At 36.8% G+C, this 22,774-nt stretch overlaps 1 protein-coding gene across 3 annotated transcripts in view; it reads right to left on the bottom strand.

Moving 5' to 3' along the window:
* Positions 1–1,773: 1,773 nt before the first annotated feature.
* Positions 1,774–22,774, bottom strand: part of SMARCA2 (SWI/SNF related BAF chromatin remodeling complex subunit ATPase 2) — a 116,925-nt gene continuing 95,924 nt past the window's right edge. Inside the window, exons 1-8 of one of the 3 annotated variants that reach the window (XM_026794301.2) lie at positions 21,894–21,914; positions 21,510–21,542; positions 20,567–20,784; positions 9,820–9,925; positions 8,491–8,592; positions 4,567–4,699; positions 3,311–3,453; positions 1,774–2,675 (exon numbers count right to left, since the gene is read on the bottom strand). In XM_026794301.2, coding sequence (XP_026650102.2) covers positions 2,640–2,675; positions 3,311–3,453; positions 4,567–4,699; positions 8,491–8,592; positions 9,820–9,925; positions 20,567–20,784; positions 21,510–21,542; positions 21,894–21,899 — 777 coding nt within the window. In that variant the 5' untranslated portion in view covers positions 21,900–21,914 and the 3' untranslated portion in view covers positions 1,774–2,639. Of the gene's footprint in view, positions 2,676–3,310; positions 3,454–4,566; positions 4,700–8,490; positions 8,593–9,819; positions 9,926–20,566; positions 20,785–21,509; positions 21,543–21,893; positions 21,915–22,585; positions 22,740–22,774 lie in introns of those variants that run through there. The other 2 variants (XM_014267972.3, XM_005488275.4) reach the window with 2 other exon arrangements.

The raw sequence follows: 22,774 nt of genomic DNA, 5'->3' as shown, positions 1-22,774 counted from the left end.
CATCTGCAAATAATGAGTTCTTGAAAAATAAATGAAACTGGGTCACTGCAAAGTCATCACTGACTCTGGGGATGGGTAATGTGATACTGTGCCTTTTATATCCAAGCTGTCAGTTTTTAAATCCAGTCTAGGCCAGCAGTGACTGGAGCCTACTGCCACTATATGATTTTTGTCATGCGTAACAGGTTACTAGATTTGGTTCATTTTGCAGGGAAAAAATAACATCTCTCTATGGAATGTATGATCTTATGAAACTGTCACTGAAAACTAAATTATCCTGCATCACAGAATCACAGGACTATAGGCAGGCACCTCTGGAGGTCATCTGGTCCAATCCCTCTGCTCAAGTAGGGCCACTTAGAGGTGGCTTTTAAGTATCTCCAAGGAAGACTAAAGCTCTATAGCGAATTTGTTCCAGGGCTCAGTCACCTTCAAAGTAGAAGGTTCACAATATTCAGAGGCACTGCCCGTGATTTCAGTGTGTGCCCACTGCCTCTTGGTCCTGCCCTGAAAAGATCCTTGTTTTGCCTTCCATGCACCTTCCCTTTCCCAAAACTAATTCACATCAACAAGATGCCTTTGAGCACACTCTTCTTCGTGCTAAATAGTGCCAGCTTTCTCAGACTCCCTGTGTATGTTATGTGCTCCAGTCCTTGAACTATGTCAGTATCCCTTTCCTGGACTCGAGTCTCCAGTATGTCCATGTCTTCTCTTCAGATGCAGTCCGCTACTGGACAAAGCACTCCAGATACATCTCAACAGTGCTGAGGTGAAGGTAAGGATCTCCTCTCTGGACCTGCTGGCAACACTCCCCCTAATACAGTCCTGGATACCTTCTTTGCAAAAATAATGCACTGTTGGCCCATGTTTATTGTTGGCTCACACACTGTTGGCTCACTTGGTGTCCACCAGGACTTTATTCTTTGCAGTGCTGCTTCAGACACTTGGTAGCATCAATGTGAGCCTCTGCGATCAATGAAACCTCTCTGTGAAATACTGGGTCTTCAATTCACACTAGAAATAAAATGTTTGAAATTGTTGAAGCTAAGGAAAGCTGACTTCTCTCAGTGCAGGGCTAATATAATCAAATGGGCACCAGTCCAACTTACTGATCACTCTTCAAGCGAGCTACAGAAATCTGAAACAGTTAACATACTGCAAGGCAGCATGAAGAGCTTTATTGGATACACACTCTCAGAAGTTCATATAACAAAGAAATGTTCTGCTTACAAAGAGGCTTCTATGCTTGTACATTTTTTACACAAGATATGCTCAAATCTAAGTTTTGATTTTGCAGAGTAGCAATGTTAACTGCAAATACATAGTTCAAACGTTTAGATTACTGCATCATGTTGCATCACCACTGTGATACCTCAAGATAAGACTTTCAATAAACTGACTACTGGGTGGTCTGACTGCCTGCATGACTAAATGTATTCATGCCCACTAAGGCATATGGATATATACTTCCAGAAAGGAAAAAAAAAATTATTGCTTTATCACTTTAATTGTAAATAAGTAATGAATTATGCTTTTATTTCAAGGTACCAGTCTTCTACTTCAATTTTATTAATTATTCTTTAACATGTATCACATAACTTCCCTCCATCTCAGAAGATACTTTTATGATATTTGCATTTTACACTGAGGAAGGACCAAAGTGGACTTCTCTGCAGGAGATACTCCTGCTCTCTCATTGCTATTCCAAAAATATTTTTATGGAACTTGTAACACAAGGCCGCATCTCTTTATTAGGAAAACACCAACACCACATTCTTCAAAATTACTGGAATTTTATTTGCCTCAGGCTTATGACTTGCAACCAAAGACATTGTGCAAAGAAAGCAAAGATTAAGTACACTTTAGGGAAAAGGTGATAATCCACATTGGTAACATAGAAGATCAGTCTGATGAAAGAAGCCATACGTTACACTATATAGATTGCAATATTCAATAGCGTTTTTAAACCAACTTCTTTAATAGAGAAAAAAAAAAAAAGTTAAGCAAAGTTTACAGTAGACATAAATTTGATACAATTCAAAAAGGCTTTTTCTGAAGATCATCAAGCATAAAGTGGAAAAATGTATATGGGGTAAGGTGTATGAAAGCTAACTACTGAACATTTAGAAGCTATTAAACAAAGTAGCATATATGTACCACAGTGTAAAAAACCAATACAGGACAAATAAAAAATTTGAAAACGGCCTGATGAAAAAGAAAATAACCAGTGGCTTTGAATGACTTCTCCTGGTTATCAATGCTACAAAAGACTTTTTTTTTGTTGCCTTTCTGATGCCACTGAAAAAAACCTTATCAAATTATAAAACCAGGCACAATCAAACCATCACCAAGTCAAAACCAGCCCATAGAAATATACTATCAACCCACATTTTCCCTCAAAAGGTTTCTTTGTTGTTTTTTTGAGGCCCATTTGGTCACAATATGTTACATTTTTTTGCCTTTTTTTACACCATGATATCATATGTTTGTCTGGCACTATCCTAAAGCTAATTTATAGAGAATGAGAATACAGAAACAACCCGATGTCTATTTGACAAAAAGAATTCACTGGGTAAAACAGGAGAAAAGAGAAGAGAAGGGGAAGGGGTCAGTTCTGCCAAGAAAATAAACCCTATGGATCACTCATCATCACTTCCGCTTGCTTCCGACTGGTCCTAGAGGTAAGAGACACAAGACAAGTCAGAAATTCTTTCCAGCTATTCTGTGGAATTTGTTAAAGAAGGAAAAATAAAAGGAAGTATAAGGAAGAAATACGACAAAGTGACAAATCAAGATAGCCTGAAGAAAGGTACTGTGTTATCTAGTATTTCTCTTTCATGAAATTTCATCTAATTGCTGTAGACTTCTTTAGAGAGGAAAGACAGAGAATCAAGAAACACCAGCTCTTTCTTTCTATCCAGACATTTAAGAACAATTGGCAAGACATCTATTTTCATTTGTTGCAATAATAGAAGCACCCACTAAAACAAAGGTAAAAAATAATCAAGCTGTAAGTTTTTCATCTGTGGACAAAAGCAAACAGACCATGAGACTTAAAGGTTCAATGAATGTAGGAACAGCTTGAAGAAATAAGATCCAAACTTCTTAGACTTCTTGTCTTCCAGCACTGGGATCAGATCTCATAAACACACTCAGTACAGTTAACACCCCCACCCAATTTTCTCAGGATGATCACTACAAGTTAAATATGTGCTTAAGCATGAATAGTTGAGAATTCTGACAGCAAGTAGGACAGGGCAGAGACGCAATCACTGCAACCACTTCCACAGTCTCACTGAACAAAACTTACATTTTCATCTTGATCCTCATCACTATCATCATCACTCACGACAGGCTTGGCTTTTGCTCTGCTTTGCCTCTTCTTGCCTTTTCCTTTCTCCCGACTTTTTTCATCCTTCTTATTCAACTTGATTTTGACTTTCACTGACTTTGCTGCAAAAAGTTCAACAGCGTACATTATTGTAACATTCACATATCAACTTTAAATGCTGTCTCTTGTTCACAGAAATTCACCTCTAGTAGCAGCCTGAAAAGGCATTCCCCTCTGACTTTACATGGACTGTGGAACAAAAAGCAAGAGGTATTTGCTTTTATTTCTCTTGTTTTTAATAGTTATAACACTAATATATTAAACTATAAAGACTAACTTTTAGATGACCATATCAATTTTAATTTGATTCTCACAATGTATGGTATACACAGGTAGTATACAGTCCTTTGAAAAGATATAAATTTAAAAGTATTTTCTTCCTTACCACAGAAATATTTAGCCTTTGTATAAACAGACTTTTTTTTTTTTGTATTTTAAAGTACAGAAATTCTGTGTGGAGGTTACTGGTGAATTTTGAGTTAACACGTTTCTAAAGCACATGTTATTCTGATTCCAGAATATCCACTCACTTCCAAATGATCTACTGAAGCTGCATGCTTAGCACACATGTGTGACACACTTGTAAGGGTAACTCAGGCAATACAGCTTCTGTAACCAGAGAAAAGGGGTAGTTGGAATTTGGATAGATATACAGGATGGCACAAAGTACAATGAAGGAATCCATCCTTCTCCACTTCATAATGTTTCCAAACCCACAGTGACTTAATGAGCGTTCTGAAACAATCAGAGTTTCACTCAGTCCTTGTCACACTGAAGAGTGTTTTCAACATCATCTTGTTCTTAACCATATGATGAACTTTGTATGTCACATCGTGCCTGAAGGTTGACCGCTTGCTGATAAAGATCGTCTCCAGCCTTTCCAGGCACTTCCACTTACAAACAGCATGAACAGGCCCTGAAGGGCTTATAAACAATTATGGCTGCCCACAAAGCACCTCTACAAATTGTTTCTTGCTTAGGAGTAATTTAAATAGAAGTAAGCCGGAACACCAAGTTGAGAGATCAAAACAATGTTGCACCTAAGCAACCTTAGTAAGAAACTTCTTCTACCAATAGAAAATAGAACCTTATAATCAGTCTCCATGCAAAAGCAGCAAAACCTGCTCTTCCACCCCCTGATATATTTCCTTGTCAGTATCTAGCTGGGGACTCACATTCTGATTCCGATTCTTCTTCCTCATCTTCTTCTTCATCATCATTGCTTTCATCCTCACTTTCTTCTTCTTTGGCTATCTTCTGTCGTGCACTTTTGAACACAGACTGAAGAACAATGGAATCCTCATAGATCTACAGTACAGGTACAAACCTCTGTCAGAACTATGAAGTCAAGCAGAATCAGAAATTCACAGCGTAGACCTAAATTTCCAGTGCAAGTCTACAGAGTACATGGCCTTTTCAAATACCAAGTAATAATGTCTGTTGCATGAATTTTATAAGAAATGCCAGCATTTGCTCCTCATGCTCTAAATTAAGAAATTTGTCAGTAGTGAGCTGCAAAGAAACAACTCTTACAAGGTATTGCATCTAAAATGTCTAGTTAATGTTTTTCTTATTATTTCTACTACCATAGGAACTATTGTGCATTTTCATCAGATCATAACACCCTTGAAAACCTGCCAAAGGAACAGACTTCAGTAGTAAGCACCATAATTAAAACACGAGTTATCATCTGACAATATAGTTAATAATGACAAACGGCTAACCCTCATTTAATTATCTTTAGTTTTTTTCTGAAATTCAAAGAGGCTACAAGGAAAGTAATTTATCCCAAGCAGCTCATCCCTTTCTTCCTCTCAGATTTAAAAAGACTGAAAAAAAAAAAAATAATGAGGCTTTCTCTGAACTGAACATGCGCTCTCAAACATTCTCTAGTATCCAGAGTATCTTGGGTACATTTGATTTTCTCTTTAACCTCCAGCAGGAGGGGATTCTCAAGAGTGACTACTTTTGGCTTGTAACACATTTCTTAGATTTAACAAAGTAAAAATCTTGCTGTGTTGCTGAGTATCAGACTCTTTGTCATCATCTGAACAAATACTTGTGTGGTTTTTTGGTAAAATGTCAGAAGACAAGTGCTGCACAATTCAGCTTAAAAAAATTAAGAATCATTCCTAGAAGAGTACAGAGTCACAAACTGTATTTGATTTTATCATCATCATCATCATCTACCTTGGCTGTCTGTCATTCTACTCCTATGGCTCAATGACACACTTCCTTGTATAAAGCAACACGAGGTATTTGTGACAAAAATAATGGAAGGATTTTGGCTGCCATTATGCAGTCTGTATCCTAAATGTGCTACAAGTGCTCTAATACTTTGTGGGTTCAACAAGCTAAATTAGAAGAAAGTTTATTCAGAATACTTAGCATGAAATATCCAATTCCTACTTTTCTCACTTGACCACTAAGTGTTTTTTTTGAAAAACTGCCTTTCACTGTGGATTGCTCCCCATTCTCTGGGTTCCTCTGTGCTTTTTGTTTTGATATGTTTGACTGCTCTTAATCATGGTAAAATTTTTATTTATCTATTACCAATAAAAAATAATGCTTTCCTACCTTACAACATTAGTGAGCTATGAGACTCCAGAACTTCCTTCCTTAAAGTCAAATAATAATTGACTTTTTCTTATACCTACTTCTTTTCAAATCAGCTATTGATAGAACCTACCAAGTTCCTCTTGAGAACTATTTACTTTTCATATACATAAACCTAGCATATTAATTGTTCTTAGGAATGGCTCTTTCAACTAACCTTCTCTTTCTCACAAAAACACTTTTCTAAGAGGAAAAGAATTAAAGACCTGTACAACATTCTATTTTTTTAATGTTGGCCACTACATATTTAGGGCATCAATGTGACCTAGACTTTCAAACAGTTTTCTAATGAAATACAGAGGTTTCAAAAATTATTTTAACCTTCTTTATCTGGAATTACTTGCAATATTCCTATATATTTTGATACAAAATCCCCACTGTGGCTGCTTCACGAATAGCTCTGCAAATAGAAATTTTATTATTTTGACAGAAACCCAACTCCAACAGGTTTCAAAAAATCAAGCAACCATGACAGTAGAACTTCCTTCACAAAGGCAGAAGCAACAACAAAAGAACTTCACAACAAATTACAGCATTCATGAGAAATCTTCTGTTTGAAGAGACATAGAAACATCTTTAACCCTGTACGCATCTGTGTGTGATTTGACTACTGTAACTTGAAAAGCTTTTTAAAACACTGAAGTTTTATTGAGGACAAAAGCCTAAACACAAAGTCATTCTATCCATGAAAACCCTGAATATGGTTCCATCTCAGATGAAACTCCTTTACGCCAAGGAAAAGCAGCAGGCACCACAATAAGAGAACACTTGAAGTTCACTGAGTGCTTAAACAACTACCTGAATTAGCCCTTTTGTTTTGAGTGCACACGCAAATAATCTAATTTACTGAAGTAATTGATTGTAATGTCAGAGCAAATGTAGACCAGGACTATGACAAAGAACACAAGGTATCATGGAAGCCTGGAAAACTGGAGGATTACTGCAGAAGTGTCCTGCAACTCAGGGTAAATCAAAATGAATGCTCTGAGAACTTTAAATAAAAAAAAAAAAAAAAAAAAAGAAAAAACCCAACAGAGTAGCAATATCTACTAACACTTCTATCCACTCAGTATTATTCCTCTCAATTCTACCATTTCTGCCTAACAAGACACCAGTTTTCTGTAAGCAGGTTGAGTCATTCTGATGTGAATAATTTCATTATTTTCCCCATTTCACTACTGTGTTTTTTTTACCTCTTTTTATCTCCTCTACTGAACTTTACCATTTTCTGAAGTCTCATTTATACTTTTTGTTAGTAACTTTCCTTCACTTTTTTCCCCTCTCTTGTTATAATTAGATACTTACAGCCATTTTACTGCTATATGAGTAAGCAGTAAACTGAAAATCTACATCTGAATATGTAGCAAAATTTTGTCCTAAGAATTCTACCATAATTAATTTACTTTAAAAAATATTTTCAGCTGATTTGTAGTTGCTTCCATGTAACTGAAGACAGTAAAAAAATCCCATGTACATATTAGAGAAATATTTTTTTTGTCTCTTGATATCAAAATAAATCACTAAATGATGAACTGACTCCAAAAATTCTTCATAATAAATTCCATACTAATTTTTAATTCTCAAAATCTAATGTAAACTCCCCAATTTAGCTAAATGTTATCATTAATGTTTAGAAATTTTAAGAAAACATTCATTACTGGCAGCATCATCATTCAGCTTACTTTTATTTAGCCTTCAAGTAAGATCTTTTTTTATCTCTTTCATGTTAGGGAAGCTGTCTTCAGGGTCTCTGGTCAATTGAATATTGTGTTTGCATCACACTTTTGTATCTCATGTTTAAAAAAAATCATCCAAGACTGTGTTTCACTGTATTGTGAGACAACTTTCTTATCTATCTTATATTTCATATCTGCCATCCAAATTTCATAGTCCTTCCTTTTGCATCAGCACACTGCTCCGAATTTTGAGCCCATTTGTCTGTGCTAAACACCTGTTAGAGAAGAGTTTGCCTTCTAAACCTGTGACTCATCTTTCAATAATAAAAGAAATTTAAAAAACCAGATGCTTCAGAGGCTACATAGATCTTTACTGATGGACATTCCTGAATTTTTATCTTCCATTAGCAGAACTGAAAAGCCTTCTATGATGTATTTCCTCAACATCCTGTCCTAGAGCTGTACTGTTACATCTGCTACTTCTGTGATCCACTGTGGAAAACCTAAACTGATGTATCACTCCACACACTGCTTTTCACCACAGATTCAAGGAGTCTTACTGCAGCTTTAAATTACACACAGATCAGAAAAAAACTGATCTCAGAATTAACGCTAAAAACAAATTTTCTGAAAATACACACTGCAGCAGTGTCCAGTGAATGCTGGATTCTAAAAATGTGGACATTTTTCTCTACTCAAAGTAAGAACTGAAACAGAGAGTTTATATACAAAAATAGTAATCAACAAGCACTAAAAATGTTAGATAGGGAAAACCCGTATGTTTAACAGAAATTAACTCATTCAGACCTGAGATCCCTCCAAGTTGAATGTCTGTGCATTGTGACACAGCAACATGACATCTTTTTCCAAATCCCCAAGACTCCGATATTTATGGTTGCGAATTCTTTCCTGTTGCATTTGTTGAGGAAATGAAGACAAGTATTTATAGGCAGTGAGGAAAGAAGAACAGCAGAGAGGAAAATGAATTAATATTTGATTCAACACACTGAAAGCTTTCTCTTAAAAAATTTTACCTAAGCATCAAGACAAGTATCTGCTTAAAACACAGAATGTCTTCAACCATGTTGTTAGCATATTATTCAAGAAATGCATCAACGTAAAAGAGCAAAAAATGAGCAATTTCTTTGTGAACTGTAAGGGTTAAAAGCAAGAGAAATTGAGCTCTTTCGGTAAAAGAATTCCAGTTTTGTCTTTCTAGGAAAGAAACCCAGTAACTGTAACACAAGTGAAAGATACAGAATTATGACATCACCTAAGCTGTAACATGTCGCCTAGACCCCATCTACCAAACTCTGTTTGGATCTGACCTGGCTCTTCCAAGGTATGAGTTTAGGGTCTAGAAGGGAAGCCCTGTGAGGTGCCAGCTGAGATCACTTGGTCTGTTCGGCCTGGAGAGGAGGAGACTTATGGGAGACCTGATTGTGGTCTACAATTTCCTTATGAGGGGAAGTGCAAGGGCAGGCACTGAACTCTTCTCTGTGTTGACCAATGTTAAGACCTGAGGGAATGGCCTGAAGTTGTGTCAGGGGAGGTTTAGGCTGGATATCAGGAAAAGGTTCTTCACCCAGACAGTGGCTGGGCACTGGTGGAGGCTCCCCAGGGAAGTGGCCACAGCACCAAGCCTGACAGAGTTCAAGAACTGTTTGGACAATGGTCTCAGGCATATGGTGTGATTCCTGGGGTGTCCTGTGCAGGGCCAGGAGTTGGACGTGATGATATGTGTCCACCACTTCTAATTCAGGATTTTTATGGTCCTATGATTTCAAACATAAGTAGAGGTATATTCCCGTAGAACTATGAAATCTTTGTTAACAGCGTGTTTTTTACCAAATCTGTTGACAGATTCACAATTAGGTCTTTGCAAAAAAGGCACTGAGATATCATCCCTGTCACATTACTATAGTTTGATTAGGCCTTGAAATTACAGTGATACACTGCAATATACACCAAACAACATTACTAACAAATTGTGTGACAATGTTTAAAGTCTAACCCACCAATACAGGTGGCATGAAATAGTAATACTGTTATTTTAAAAACAATGTTATAGTCACACTTCTGTAAAACAAAAAGAAATGGAGGAACCTGCACTTCCAAAATTCCACCATTTCTTACCTTTATCTTTTTGAAGTCCACTGGTTTCCTAATCAATTCATAATACTCTGGTAGTTCTTTCCTAGACGGGAGCTGAATGAAGACTTCACTTAGCTGCCGTCCTGAACTGTTGAGAAAAAAAAAGCCATACAGAAAGGAATTATTACAACTTTCTCACAAAACACACACACACTATCTGGTAGTGAGAAAAAAATTAAAATAATGGAATAAAATAATGGTTTTTCTTTCAAATAATTAGAAACTGAACTCTGATTTTTAAATTTGGTACAGATCATTAACTTACAATTTGGAATTTGAAACTGTTGTCCTAACATACCATTAATATGTCATTGACATCTATCATCACTAGAGATGAATATGTAGAAGAGACTTTATGAAAGAAGAATTAGGATTTGCATCTAAATTCCACAGCCTTTTGCTGAGTACACTCTTATTGTTTCCTTGTTCAGTAATTTTTAGAAATTCTCCCTTCTGTCACTCTTTTCTTGTCTTCTTCTTGATCACTATATAGTTAGTCTTGTAATTCTTCATTATAGCAAACCATACTGATTTCCATTATACTATATGCTGATTGCTATTACACTAACTCGATGTTACAACCAAAAAAACGGGTAACTTCTATTAATGACTGTTGGGTTTCTGGGAAGATCACTCCAACTATATTGAAAATCGCTACTGCCAGTTGTGCTTCTTCATTCATTTGAAATACAGCAACAGATTTTCTACAAAACTTTTATACTATTGGAACATTGCCTATAACTCAGATGTGTCTGTTCATCCTCTTTTAATAGCTATTATAACACTTTTGTATTGAGGATCTTTTTCTAAAATTTTCTTATTTGTCATTTTCCAAAAAATACATGGCTACAAGTCACCTTGAAAGAAAATGTGCTGATGACACTTATGGGTTTAGTTTGTTTTGTGCTGTTTTTCGTTGGTTTTTTTCCCCCCATGTGCATATAACTTTCACAGAGCAGCAGAAAAAAGCAGTCCTGTGAAGAGCTGCACACAGCATTCACAAGTATTTCCCAGTTCACATTCACATGCTTCCTTCTCTCCCAGCTACTCCAGAAAGGCCCTGTTTTCTCAGCTGAATTTTCAGACAGTATCTCAGGAACATCAAACTCCACAGGAGCTGGGCAAGAAGGCTACCAATTACTGGTTTTCCCCTGGGCTTTCTCTTGCAACACCCTTCAGAGTGGTGTAGGATCTTACCAGACATTAAACTAAAAAACTGAACTGAAGGTTAACTGAAGCAATTCTGTAATGGAAAGTAAAGAAGATAAAAAGCATAAAGCAGGCAACAGCTCTCCCCTTTATGGAAGTAATGAACACTTACTATACAGAATGCATTTCTTAATGCCTGAAGTAACATCAGAATTTGAGAAGGTACTATTTTTCTTATAGACCTGATAGATTAATTAAGAAAAGGAATAAATAGATTTTCCTCATTTCTTTTCTGGTGCTCACCTAATGCACTATTTTTTATTCTTCTCAGTTTGGTCCTGAGACAATGCTGCTCCTTCCATCACAGAGGACAGTAATGTAAATACTCTAATTGTAGACTGTTAATCAGCACTACTCTACAGAAATTTTGACACCAACAGGCAGCTTGACTATTTTTTTGTTCAACAGAGACCTAGAAACCAAAAGCCTCTGTCTCATCCTGTACAGTTGTGTCAGACTCCCAGCAGCAGTGGCAGCAGCAGCAGCCCTTGCCTGCTCAGCAGTAGCTGCCAAGCTGCCTGCTGGGTCTCAGCAAGGTTCTGGCACACACCTGAGTGTGCTCCTGGGTGTGGCTGCTGCAGGTGAGACAAGGCAGTGGGCATATGGTGTATCCCTGTTCCAGGAGAGGACAGTGAAGTCTAGGTATTCCTCGTACAACTTACAGCCATTGGGACAGATACCCACAGAGAGCACTGGCAGCTCAGCAGCAGCTACTAGCAACTTCACCCAACAGATCTAATTTATTTGGGAAAAACCCTGTTAATGAAACAGACAAAAGCATACAATGGCCAGGTAACTGTCACAGCCAAGTCTTACTTATTTTTCTCCTGCCAGCAAATAACTGAAATTTTGGCCACTGCACCTGCCATCTCCTTTGGTATGGACTCACACATTCATTACTTTTTACTTCCCCTGTCCAAATGTTTATAGAATGGATTTAAAGGCACCAGCCTTATTCTTCACCCGTGTCTGTGTCATGCTACATGACAGAACATGTCTTCATCACAGACTGCCTTCACAGTGAAACTGGAAGCAATACAAGTAAAAGCAACGCATTACATATACATTCTACACAACTGACTGAATTACTGTGTGTTTCTATTCATTTGAAATTTGAGGACTGCATTTTTATTTGGTTTTGGTTTTTTTTTTTTTTTGGTTCACAGAGGGAAGTGTTTCGCAGTAACAGCTGCAAGTGAGATCAGTGGAATTTCTTCTGAACATACACAACACTATGAAAACCAGCAACTGGATCTCAGGTGCCCAAACAGTATCTTAAAATTTAAGTTTCTAGTCCCTGTTTATAAAATGAACATAAAATACTCTAAAAGAAGTACTATATCTGCAAAACATTCAGATTCCTTAGGAGCATTATACAGAAGCCTAGGGAGAATTCAGCTATTCCTAAGTGATCAGTGCCCACCGTATACATGCAAGGCACTGATTGTGAGGAAAGCAAAACAAAACAAAGCAGTATCCTCTTGCACCATTACACAGCACACTGTAATTTACCTGTCTGTACTGGGGTACACTATGAGTGTGGATTAGCTATATAGAAGGACTATCACTGCTGTGTTTTATTTCAGCAGCCTTAACAGAAATCCCAATTTGAGTAAAATTACTGAACCACTGATGCTGGGTTTCTTCAACTGTGCTTCAGAGTCTAATACTGAACAGAATTACTTCAGTAAAAATGAAACAGCCACTAATAAATGAATTCTGGTCAAATTTTGAAACATGTTTAGCCTATTTGAAACTGAGTAGTTTCTGATGATTATAGCTTTTAATTTCATGGCTGTATTCTTTTCTCTTTTTACATCCACATTCTCTTACACACCCACCCTCATATGGTATTTTATATTAAAAATACAACTCATTAATTATTAAACAGCAATATTCCATTTTCCAAGTGCAAACCCAGCCAACTATGATTTGTTCACACATTCTATTAAACTAAGAATGCCATAGAAAACCCGCAAGATTTTTCTTGATATAATTAATTACTGAAAATCACTTATGGTCATGAAAGAAAAAGCATTAAGGGCATGACAGAAGACTACAGCCTGATTTTTGTCTACTCAGATCAATAACAGCTTATTTTGTTCTATCATTTTTATAGAACCTACTCTCACAAAGAAGTATTATCATGCACTCCCATTGTATATGTGCATCCATACTATAAACTAATGGGATCTTTTCTAACAATCTCAAATCGCTGTGTTGTGGATACAGTAGGTGAAAATCAGTAATTATTAATGCAACTCTGATTTTAATCCTTTTGCTCACTTATGTAATTAGAAAATAATAACCACAACAACTACCACATAAAAATCTTGTGCAGTAAAAAAAAAATCACTTATGGTTGCCTAGCAACTAGCAGGCTACGTGCAGAAAAGAAGGACCAGAATAAATTAAAAGATCTGACTGTGAAAGAACTGTGACAGTTCACTGCTACTGCATCAGCTCAACATGCTAGTCCCATGTGTGCTCACATTAAAAACACTTGCATACTGCACAAGTTAAAACAGCATTAAGAAATACTGCTTATTTAAAAAATGTTTTTTGCCTAGAAAAATATTTGTGTGCAATATTTTTAATTGTCTCTCATTTCTGTCAAATGGCTTACAAGATGCATACAAGCATATAATTCCACCCTTTTAGTCAGTATCGTCTTTGGTGAAATGAAATGCAGGAACCCATTTGTATGAGGCTCTTTTGTATTTGTTTTCCCTGGCAGTATTTGGCCAGAAACAAGCTGCCACAGGCCTGTTAGAAGTATACTACTACTAACACTCTTTCTCCTTTGGCATTAAAAGGAGAGATAACTATAAAGCTGAAACTGCAATATGTTCCTGTATTTCTGGTAAATTTCAAACTTTTAACAGATAATGAAATTCAATTTCAATTCAATTTCTTCAGTTTCAAGAATGAAAAGTCTTGCATGCTTGCCCAAGTCAGAGTGCTCACAAACAGAACGAAAAATTCCACCCTTCAATTTTTTTCTATCCTTATTTGAATGTGGTCAACAGCTATGTGATACCAGGAGAAGATTTTGTGAAGTTAATTGCTACACCATGCAAGTCCTTACTTTTAATCTATGAATAGATCAGATGGCAGGTAGGGGACAAATGAAATCACTGTAAGGAACAGAGCAATCAGCATCCTGGGACCCTTGAATTCAGCCGTTGATATTTATGCAAAGTTAATGCAAACCAGTGGTAGTATCAAATTGGTACCCAGGAAACATTAAATTCTGATGCAAGGCAGAAGAAAACAGTGGGTTTGTAAGGAAGTTGAAAGACTGCAAGATATTAATGACAGAATCATAGAATTACTTATGTTGGAGAAGACATGGAATATCATCCGGTCCAACCATTAAGCCAGCACCCAGTCTAACACTAAGTGCCACATCCTCACACCTTCTCAACACCTTGAGGATAGTGATTCTACCACTTCCCTGGGCAGCTGGGTAAAATGACTGAGCACTGTTTCAATGAAGTTTCTCCCAATATCCAGTTGAAATCTCCCCTAGGGCAATTTGAGGCCATTTCCTCTTGTTCTGTTACTTGCCACCATGTAGAAGAGGCTGAACCTGTCTCAGGCAGCAGCCGTAGAAAGAAAGCAGTGACATGTTCCCTAGGCCTCCTTTTCTCCAGGCTAAAACTTCCTCAGCTGCTCCTCACAGGACTTGTGCTCCAGACCCTTCACCAGCTTTGTTGCCCTTCTCTGGACACACTCCGTCACTTCAGTCTTCCTCTAAAAGTGAGGGGCCCAAAATACAGGATTTTAGGAGTGGCCTCACTAGTGCCAATTACAGAGGGACAAGCATTTCCCTAAATCCTGCCAGGATGAAGTGTAATTTATTTTCTCTACTTTACTTTTATTTATTTAATCACGAAAAGAAAGCTACACTTACAGCTTGTCTTCCTCTGAAATAAACCATAAAGAGGAAAACTACCACAAGAGAAAAAATATAGTTTAGGAGACTAAGTCTGCATGTGTATGATGCAGATCAGCAGCTGGGGCTCAAATGAAGCATAAAATTTTCTTATTATGAAAGAAAAACTATCAGCAGTAAAACCCTCCCTTCTTTCAAAAGGTTACAGCATTTTATGTAGACATATAAACTATTTTTTGTATGCCAAACTGATTTGGTAGTGCCAGGTAATAGGATGAGAGGGAGCATGTAGATACCAATGCACAGAAAAGTTTCACCTTAATATGAGGAAGAACTGCTTTACTGTGTGGGTGACCATGCACTGAAACAGACAGCCCAGAGACTGTGGAGTTTCTCTCGGTGGAGACATTCAAGAAATGTCTGGAGCAACCCGGTGTCCTGTGCCTTGGGATGACCCTGTCTGAGCAGGGAGGCTGGACCAGATAACCTGCTGTAGTCCCACCCAAACTGATTCTTTGACTTTGTGGTGTGAAAACATAACATACATAACATATGATTCCATTATTTTAATTTCTATGGACATTCCCAATTTTGGAGGGTAAGAAAGACAAATTAAAAGCATGGGAACTTGAAAAAAATGCAATAATGTTGGACTGCAGTGCAACTTGCTCTCTTCTAAACAGATGTTTTACACTGCAAGGTTAGAATAAGGTACAAGGGTGTAACGGCACTTAAATCTTAGTTTAAGAAGTAATTGCAACAAAATCTCAGATTAATATGTTTTGCAAATGGAGTCTGCAAGGTGAAGCTTTACTTGGGAAAATCAGGATCAATGTGTAACTGGAAATATGCTTCCAAGTCCCTGAATCTAGGGTCCTGTTACTGTACATAATCATATAGAACTTTTTAAAATCAAGGAACAAAGGCCAAATCTATCTAGTTATTTCTATCCCACCATTCCATATGGAAAGATTACAGAACTCTTAATGAACAACTTGTATGAATTAATAAATGCTTCCAGTCATATAACCCTGTGACCATCATCTTGTACTTTTACATAATTCTACACTTTCTATATTTATGCTTTCCTTCTTTCCCAAGTGTGGGAAAGTGAGAGCAACCATCTTCTCCTCTCAAGACTGGATAAACAAACCAAGCTGCATCCTCTTTTTAAGTTCTTCCATGCTACTTAAACCGAGATAATTAACTTTTCTTGGTGTAAATGAAACTTTCTTGAATGGAAAAGCATGCAGGTACCATATACAAGCTTTAACAGTATCACATATAATGACATACACCCATAATGAGTATTTCCATGTCCACATATGCAATAGTGCCACAATAAGGCTCCTGTTTTCTTATGTCTGGACAATATTGATGGATCATAGTTGGCTTTGACTAATAATTTCTCAGGTAATTCTTCTCCTGTCAGTTCCACCTGAACTGCTGCTTGAATCAGAGCAAATGTTTCTGAATTTCTTATTTTTTGGTACTTATTTGAGTATCCTATCATGCACTCTGAGATAGTGCACTTTATGCCATTTCTTTTACTCCAGACATAACTGTGTCCAGTCTGCTGTGATTAACACACCGCTATGATGTTTTACTTCTGGTCAGGACATTCCTCATTTTTAATACATATCATAAATATATTGTGATCTAGGCCAACACCAATTCTCCAAGACCTCCTTTCCAGTTTATCAGTGCCTTTTTTAACAGTGCCTTCAGCTAGGTATTTTTACTTATTTTCACTCAGATTAATGAGCTTACTCATGTATATCTTTCTTTCATACTAGCTTGTAATGTTCCTAAAAATGCTTTAGCAAAATTGTAGAATCATAATCTGGGACAGAAAAGACCTTTGAAGATAAACTAGTTGAACTTCTCTGCTGTGGGTGAGCAGAGACATCTTTCACTAGATCAGATAACTAGAAGTCAGAGGATTCTGACCATCTTTTCTTTCCTACTTTTGCTTCATTACAGATCTATTCTCTATTTTAAATGAGTATAGATGAAACCTACATTAATTCAGCTTTGACTATTATGGCAAAGCAGTGTAGAAGAATAAAAAAGGATCTGAATCTGCAGTACCACTACATGTTTTACGGTTTGAGACTGAAAGCTGAGTAATGAGATCACAGGTGCAGTTTAAAAAGGTGGCAGTGACTTCAATAGTAATTTCTATTTAATGATTTGGAGCATGTACCCCACAGTTCTTCAGACTGAGGTATCAGCTATCTGTTTCCAGTTTAACAAAGATAAATATGAAGATAAAATAAAGAAAAGCCTGTCAACATGAAGAAAATCTTGAAGCACATCACTCCATATTGAAATCCAATGCAAAAGAGACTGCATAAATCAAGTACTGCCAACTTGTCAAAGACCTCAACAACTCTCACACCAAAGGCACTGAAGCAGTGCAAGCTCAACATTCTCAGTGTCCTCCATCTTTGTCCTTTTTCTCCTTTTTAAACTATTTTCCTTATTATATGGGACACATCCTAGACAGCATAATTTCAGGAAATGAATGCTGGCCGTCAGTCAAATCAAATCTCACCGCAGTTTTTTCTCCTTCAGTGTGTCTCTAGCTCTCTAGAAATACCAAAGAAAACCAGCTTTTACTTGTAAATTGCTCTCAAAGAACTATTAAACTTATTGCCAATGGAATGTTTCATTAAAATCAACATCACATTGTGATTCACAATGGGATATTGGAGGATTGCTAAACTGTACTGCATGAAAGAAAAAAATAGAAATGAAATGGTCAAAATTGTATTGAGGACATGAAGGAAGAGCAAATTGACCTCAATATTGACTTCCACTTTCTTGCATCGAGTTCTTTATCTGAAGTTTACAGCTTCTAGGATAATGACCTCTGCATTCCTTTTTTTGAGAATCATATGCTGCATTTATTCACACTAAAAATTTACCTAAAATATTGCTAATATGTCTGTTTAAACTAGTTATCTTCATATTTAAGTTTGACCATGCATTTACTATTTACTAAAGCTCATTGTTTGTATTACTGAAATCTTTAGCTTTCCTTGACAGAGACAATTTTTTTTGGATGCTTTTTAAGTAAGGGAGGAAAGGGTGGTACTTTTCCCCAGTCATTTACGACTGAAGTCAAGTTCTAGACAGTTATGAAAGCACTTGAAGAATCCTTCCCTGCATCAATATTAGACAGTGTCACCACAGAAAAGCAGACAACTAGAATTTCAGATTTTTGTTAGCACCATGGATCTTACCTTTTTTTTTTTTTAAGACTTTAATAAGAACAGAAATTCTGTATTTAAAAGCAACTCTTCTCAAAAGCAAGGGAAAACATGAGATAAAGCATGGAGAGACTTAATAGCTTAGTAATGTATTCTTTTCACTTTTTTTTGTGCTGGACTTTAAAGATTGTAGAATTGGCTTTTACAAAGTAACTCAGCCCTAAGTCAGTAAGATTTTGTATGTATCACCTGATCACCTTTTGGGACACAATCAGTTCTCCATAGCTCAGATGAGCCCTCTGGACTTATTGTAACGAAAAGATGAACATCTTTTAGCACTGATTTAAGCTAAAGACAAAGATGATTTCAAACATTCAAATACTAAATACATGAAACCAAATTTTTTTCCCCAGATGAAACTCATGGCCTACTTTTCTTCCAATTAACCTGTCCCTCTATACTTGCCCCAATTGCCTTCACACTCACAAAAGCCCAGAGCTGAACAAACACTGAACCCCCAACAAAATTGAAGGGTTCCAATGTCTAAAACACACTTAATTCTACAGCTGCAAATCCTGAAAATATTAATTGAACTCTAGAGCAAGTTAACGCCAAATATTTTAAGATATTTAAAGTTCCCTGATGCCTAAATTTGTAATACTATTTTTTCATAGTATTAGGTGGTTTGATGTTCTCTCACAAGAAAATTAGAATGCAGAAACTTGGAACTCCTCCTTATAACTTACAGCACTGAAGAGCTCAGTTTAAGACGTATTTTTAATTCCTAACAGAATAGAGGTCCATACACTTTTTCAATTGGAAGTAATTTTGTCTTGGATAAATGTGGGCTCCAGGGAGAGGAAACAGTATATGCCTTGTCACTATACAATAGCTCAGCTGTTAACTTTTTTTTTACTTAAATCAGATAGGAACTTCCTGGGGGCACAAACATCAGGTAAAAATCTTTAACCTCCCCAGAAGCCATCAGTTACTATCAGTAGCTATTCCCTACTGAAGGCTAGTGGAAGCAACTTTATTTGCTCTTTCAAAAGTGAAAAGCAGATATCCTGATCAGAAGTGCTTGGTGCTTCAAAAGAAGGTTCAAGGCCAAGGATCTCCAAATTCAGAGATGCCTCCTTCCAGTCCTAATTGAAATACCTAAACTTAAACACTTCTCCCTTCTCAGCTATTCTGTTAACTGAGAGTCACAGCAAACCAAATACACTGAGGTTGTAGTCAGCTTCTTGCTCATCATGTTTGTTGATATGAATGCTGTTGCAATACAATAAGATACTTTTTGATGTTCTCTTTTAAGAGCCCACAGATCACAGAATGGTTCATTTTTAACAGTTATGTCCAAAAAAACTCAGAGATCACAGCAGTGTGTGCTTCACCAAGTACCACCCAAACTACCCTTGAGCTAGAACAGATGCAGACCTAGAACTGTAGCAGCAAAAAAGGGCAGAGTGAAGTTGCCGTTTAAAGTATGCAACTGAAAGTTGTTTACAGGCAAAAAATACATTGCTACATCTAGATGCAGGTCACCTAATGCAAATACTTCTTGATTTTCTCTCAATGCATTTAGTATTAACTTAGTTTATAAGAGGTGCTACGTAATTCAATGCACAGCAAAGAAGGCATAAGCACACAAGGCGGCTTTACTGATTTTTGGCAGATGCAAACTGAGTTTAAATACAACTTTTGCAATCAAGTCTGATTCAAAGACATTATGAAATAATTCTTAATTTCTTGCTCATGAAGCACAGGTGATTTGCAGTTTGAAAATCTGCAAAACAGAAGTCTTCACATGACATTTCAGTTTAGAAAGAGTATTTTTCCCTGAAGGAAGTCCAACTATTTTCCATATTTTTATGCTGAAAATGGGGATTTCTTGACAAACAGGCTCTCACCTCTGATGTTTCAGTATTTCTGTATTTTTTCTTTTGGCAGCTCTAATGTTGTGATATGAGCCCTACACATTTTGGGCAGTGTTTCAGTCTTTCATTGTAAGATCCATGTAAACGTGAATTAATAAATCTGTAGCCATGTCTTTGAAAAGATTTATTTCAACACATGCTCACTAAATTGAAGGAAAACCCTGCTCAAGCTGAATGTTCTTAAGTACACACCTTAAGCAGAATTATTTCATTCCTAAGCAGAAGCTCTACACTTACTTTTTTCTTACTTTTTAAAATTGTGTTTCAACAACCTTCTATGGGTCTAAAAAAAACTCTACAAAGCTTGAGACTTTCAGGATCAGGCCCTAAGATGAATTACTCTTCAGAAAACAGTGTCAACATGTCTTTCTAAAGACTGAAAAATACCAAGTCGTTATAAAAGGCAGAGAATGGTGTCAGCAGGGAGGGAGAGAGCACATGCAATAGAGACAGACTGTCTCCAAGCTCACCTGTCCTTGTAGTTTATCACAGTATCAATGATGGCATTCATTTGTTTTGTCAGTTTGGGCGGATTGGGCGACAACTTCTCTGCAGGAGGTCTGCCTCTTCTTTTCTTTGCTTTCTCTCCATCCTCCTTCCCAGAGTCCTTATCCACGTTTCTTCGTCTCTTTCGCTTCTTAAGCCGGACTTCCTCTTCCATTTCCTCCAAATTGCCGTCTTCAATTGCCTGACAACCATGGATTCAAAAAGTATGATTTTTAAACAAAAGAGATATTGCAAAGGTAAATAACAAACTATATTTAAAAACAACAATAAAAACCCTCTGCAATTCCACAGAATGCAGATAATTTGACTCTAAATGTTCTATTTATTAACAAACAAGAATACAAGAAACTGACCTATTAGCAATCAAAGAGACACCAAACATTAACTTTTCCTAAGGATCCTATCATCTAAACATGTTCTTTTATCTGAACCTTGAATTCTGTACCAAATCACATTTCACACATACTGACCTGGGGTATTGTCTCAGTAAATGTACAGAAAATATTCATTTTCTCACACCAGTGTCACTTCTGGGTTACACAGTTCCATGCAAAACAGACTTTGATACCCCTTGTTTTCAAACAGGACAGTCTAAATTGTGCTCAGCTCCCAAAGCCAGTTCACACGCAGTTCTTTGTGCATATGCACAAAAGAGAGATACTTTATGTAGTAACAACTCCTCTTCTAAACCTTCAAAGCAACTTTTAAATCACCTAAGTGTTAAAATCATCTCAAAATGTATAATTTTCTTCAGGAATAGGAACCACGATGTAGGAAGAAGCACTGCCAGTATAGTAGTTTGCTGTAAACAGGACTCATAACATGGGATACATAAAACCCATCCCACAAACTAAACCATACACACAGTCACAGACAATTAACACCAATTTCAACTGTTTCAATTACCTGGATGTATGCTTTTAACCAGACCCAGCAGCTCTACAGAGAGGGAAAAAAAAATTGCTACAAAAGACCAAACTAGGAATAGAGGGAACCTGTTCACACACATTATCAGATCCATGTCATAAAGCAAGTAGCTTAACTTTTTGTGATTTGAGAAAGCAAACAAAAGAAATAAAAATACCAGGTCATAAGACAACTGAAATTAAAAATAACAAGTAAAATAAAAGAAAAAAAAACTTAAAACTACGGCTCTCTGATTAATGCTTTCTCAGAACATAACTAATGTTGATATTTGTCGCTTTTGCTTCTCAATATTGCCTTGAGTACATGCAAATGCTAATCAATCCTTTCTCATAGTTGAAAGAGCTCTAATCCTAAGGCAATTACCTTCATTTCTCCACAGCACCAAACATGGCTAATATTTATGATCATGTGAGCATAACAATCAATATAAAAAAGTGATTACAGCCCAGACATAATTTTTCTCAATTGTGCACAATGTCTCTTCAAAAACGTTTTGTGAACAAAACCTGATGCACAGCACAAAATAACCCGGCATGTTTAAAAAAACAGTGGGATTTTGAAATCTGTTTCCTATGCATCCTCCGATGTGCAAATCCACAGGCAAACACAAAAGCAGAATCCTGTGAGACAGCCTGAAACTAGGCCTTAATAATCAAAAGACAATTTACATCATGCTTCTAGCATTCAGATATTCACAGCCTCACTATGAAGGAGGCTCGAGATCTGATGAGTTAGGAAGAAAGAAGAAGGGGAAAAAAAAAATCTGCACACAAATTCATTAATATTCATCTGGCTAAAGCAGGACACGCGCTATAAACCACTGAGGCTAATGAAGATTAAGAAAAGGAAATTTCTCTGCATATCTTGGAAGCTAGAAAAACTAACAATAAATACAGCATGCAAGGCTGTCAACAGTTAATGTCATTGCTCTCCTCAAGCACTCAGTTGTACACTGAAATACGAAGAACACCGACTTTTGATGTGTTACACACCTACACATGCCTGTGATGTAGTTCTACTGAATCTTCAAGACGGCAATGAAAAAGGATATTTACCTTACCACTATCAGCAGGCCGGCTATCGGAAATCACAGTTAGTGGGGATAAAATTAACAAGCCAGCAAAGCAGCGAGCTGCTAGTCTCTTCATCAGCTGATCAGGAAAAAAAAGAGAGCTGGGGAAAGGCTATGTTTTCATATACAAGTAATTTTATTTTACTGAAAATTTAATACTGAAAGGATTGTG

The sequence above is a fragment of the Zonotrichia albicollis genome, chromosome Z (genome assembly GCF_047830755.1).
Source record: "Zonotrichia albicollis isolate bZonAlb1 chromosome Z, bZonAlb1.hap1, whole genome shotgun sequence".
Taxonomy (NCBI): Eukaryota; Metazoa; Chordata; class Aves; order Passeriformes; family Passerellidae; genus Zonotrichia; species Zonotrichia albicollis.
This window is presented reverse-complemented; position numbering and strand designations above follow the sequence as displayed.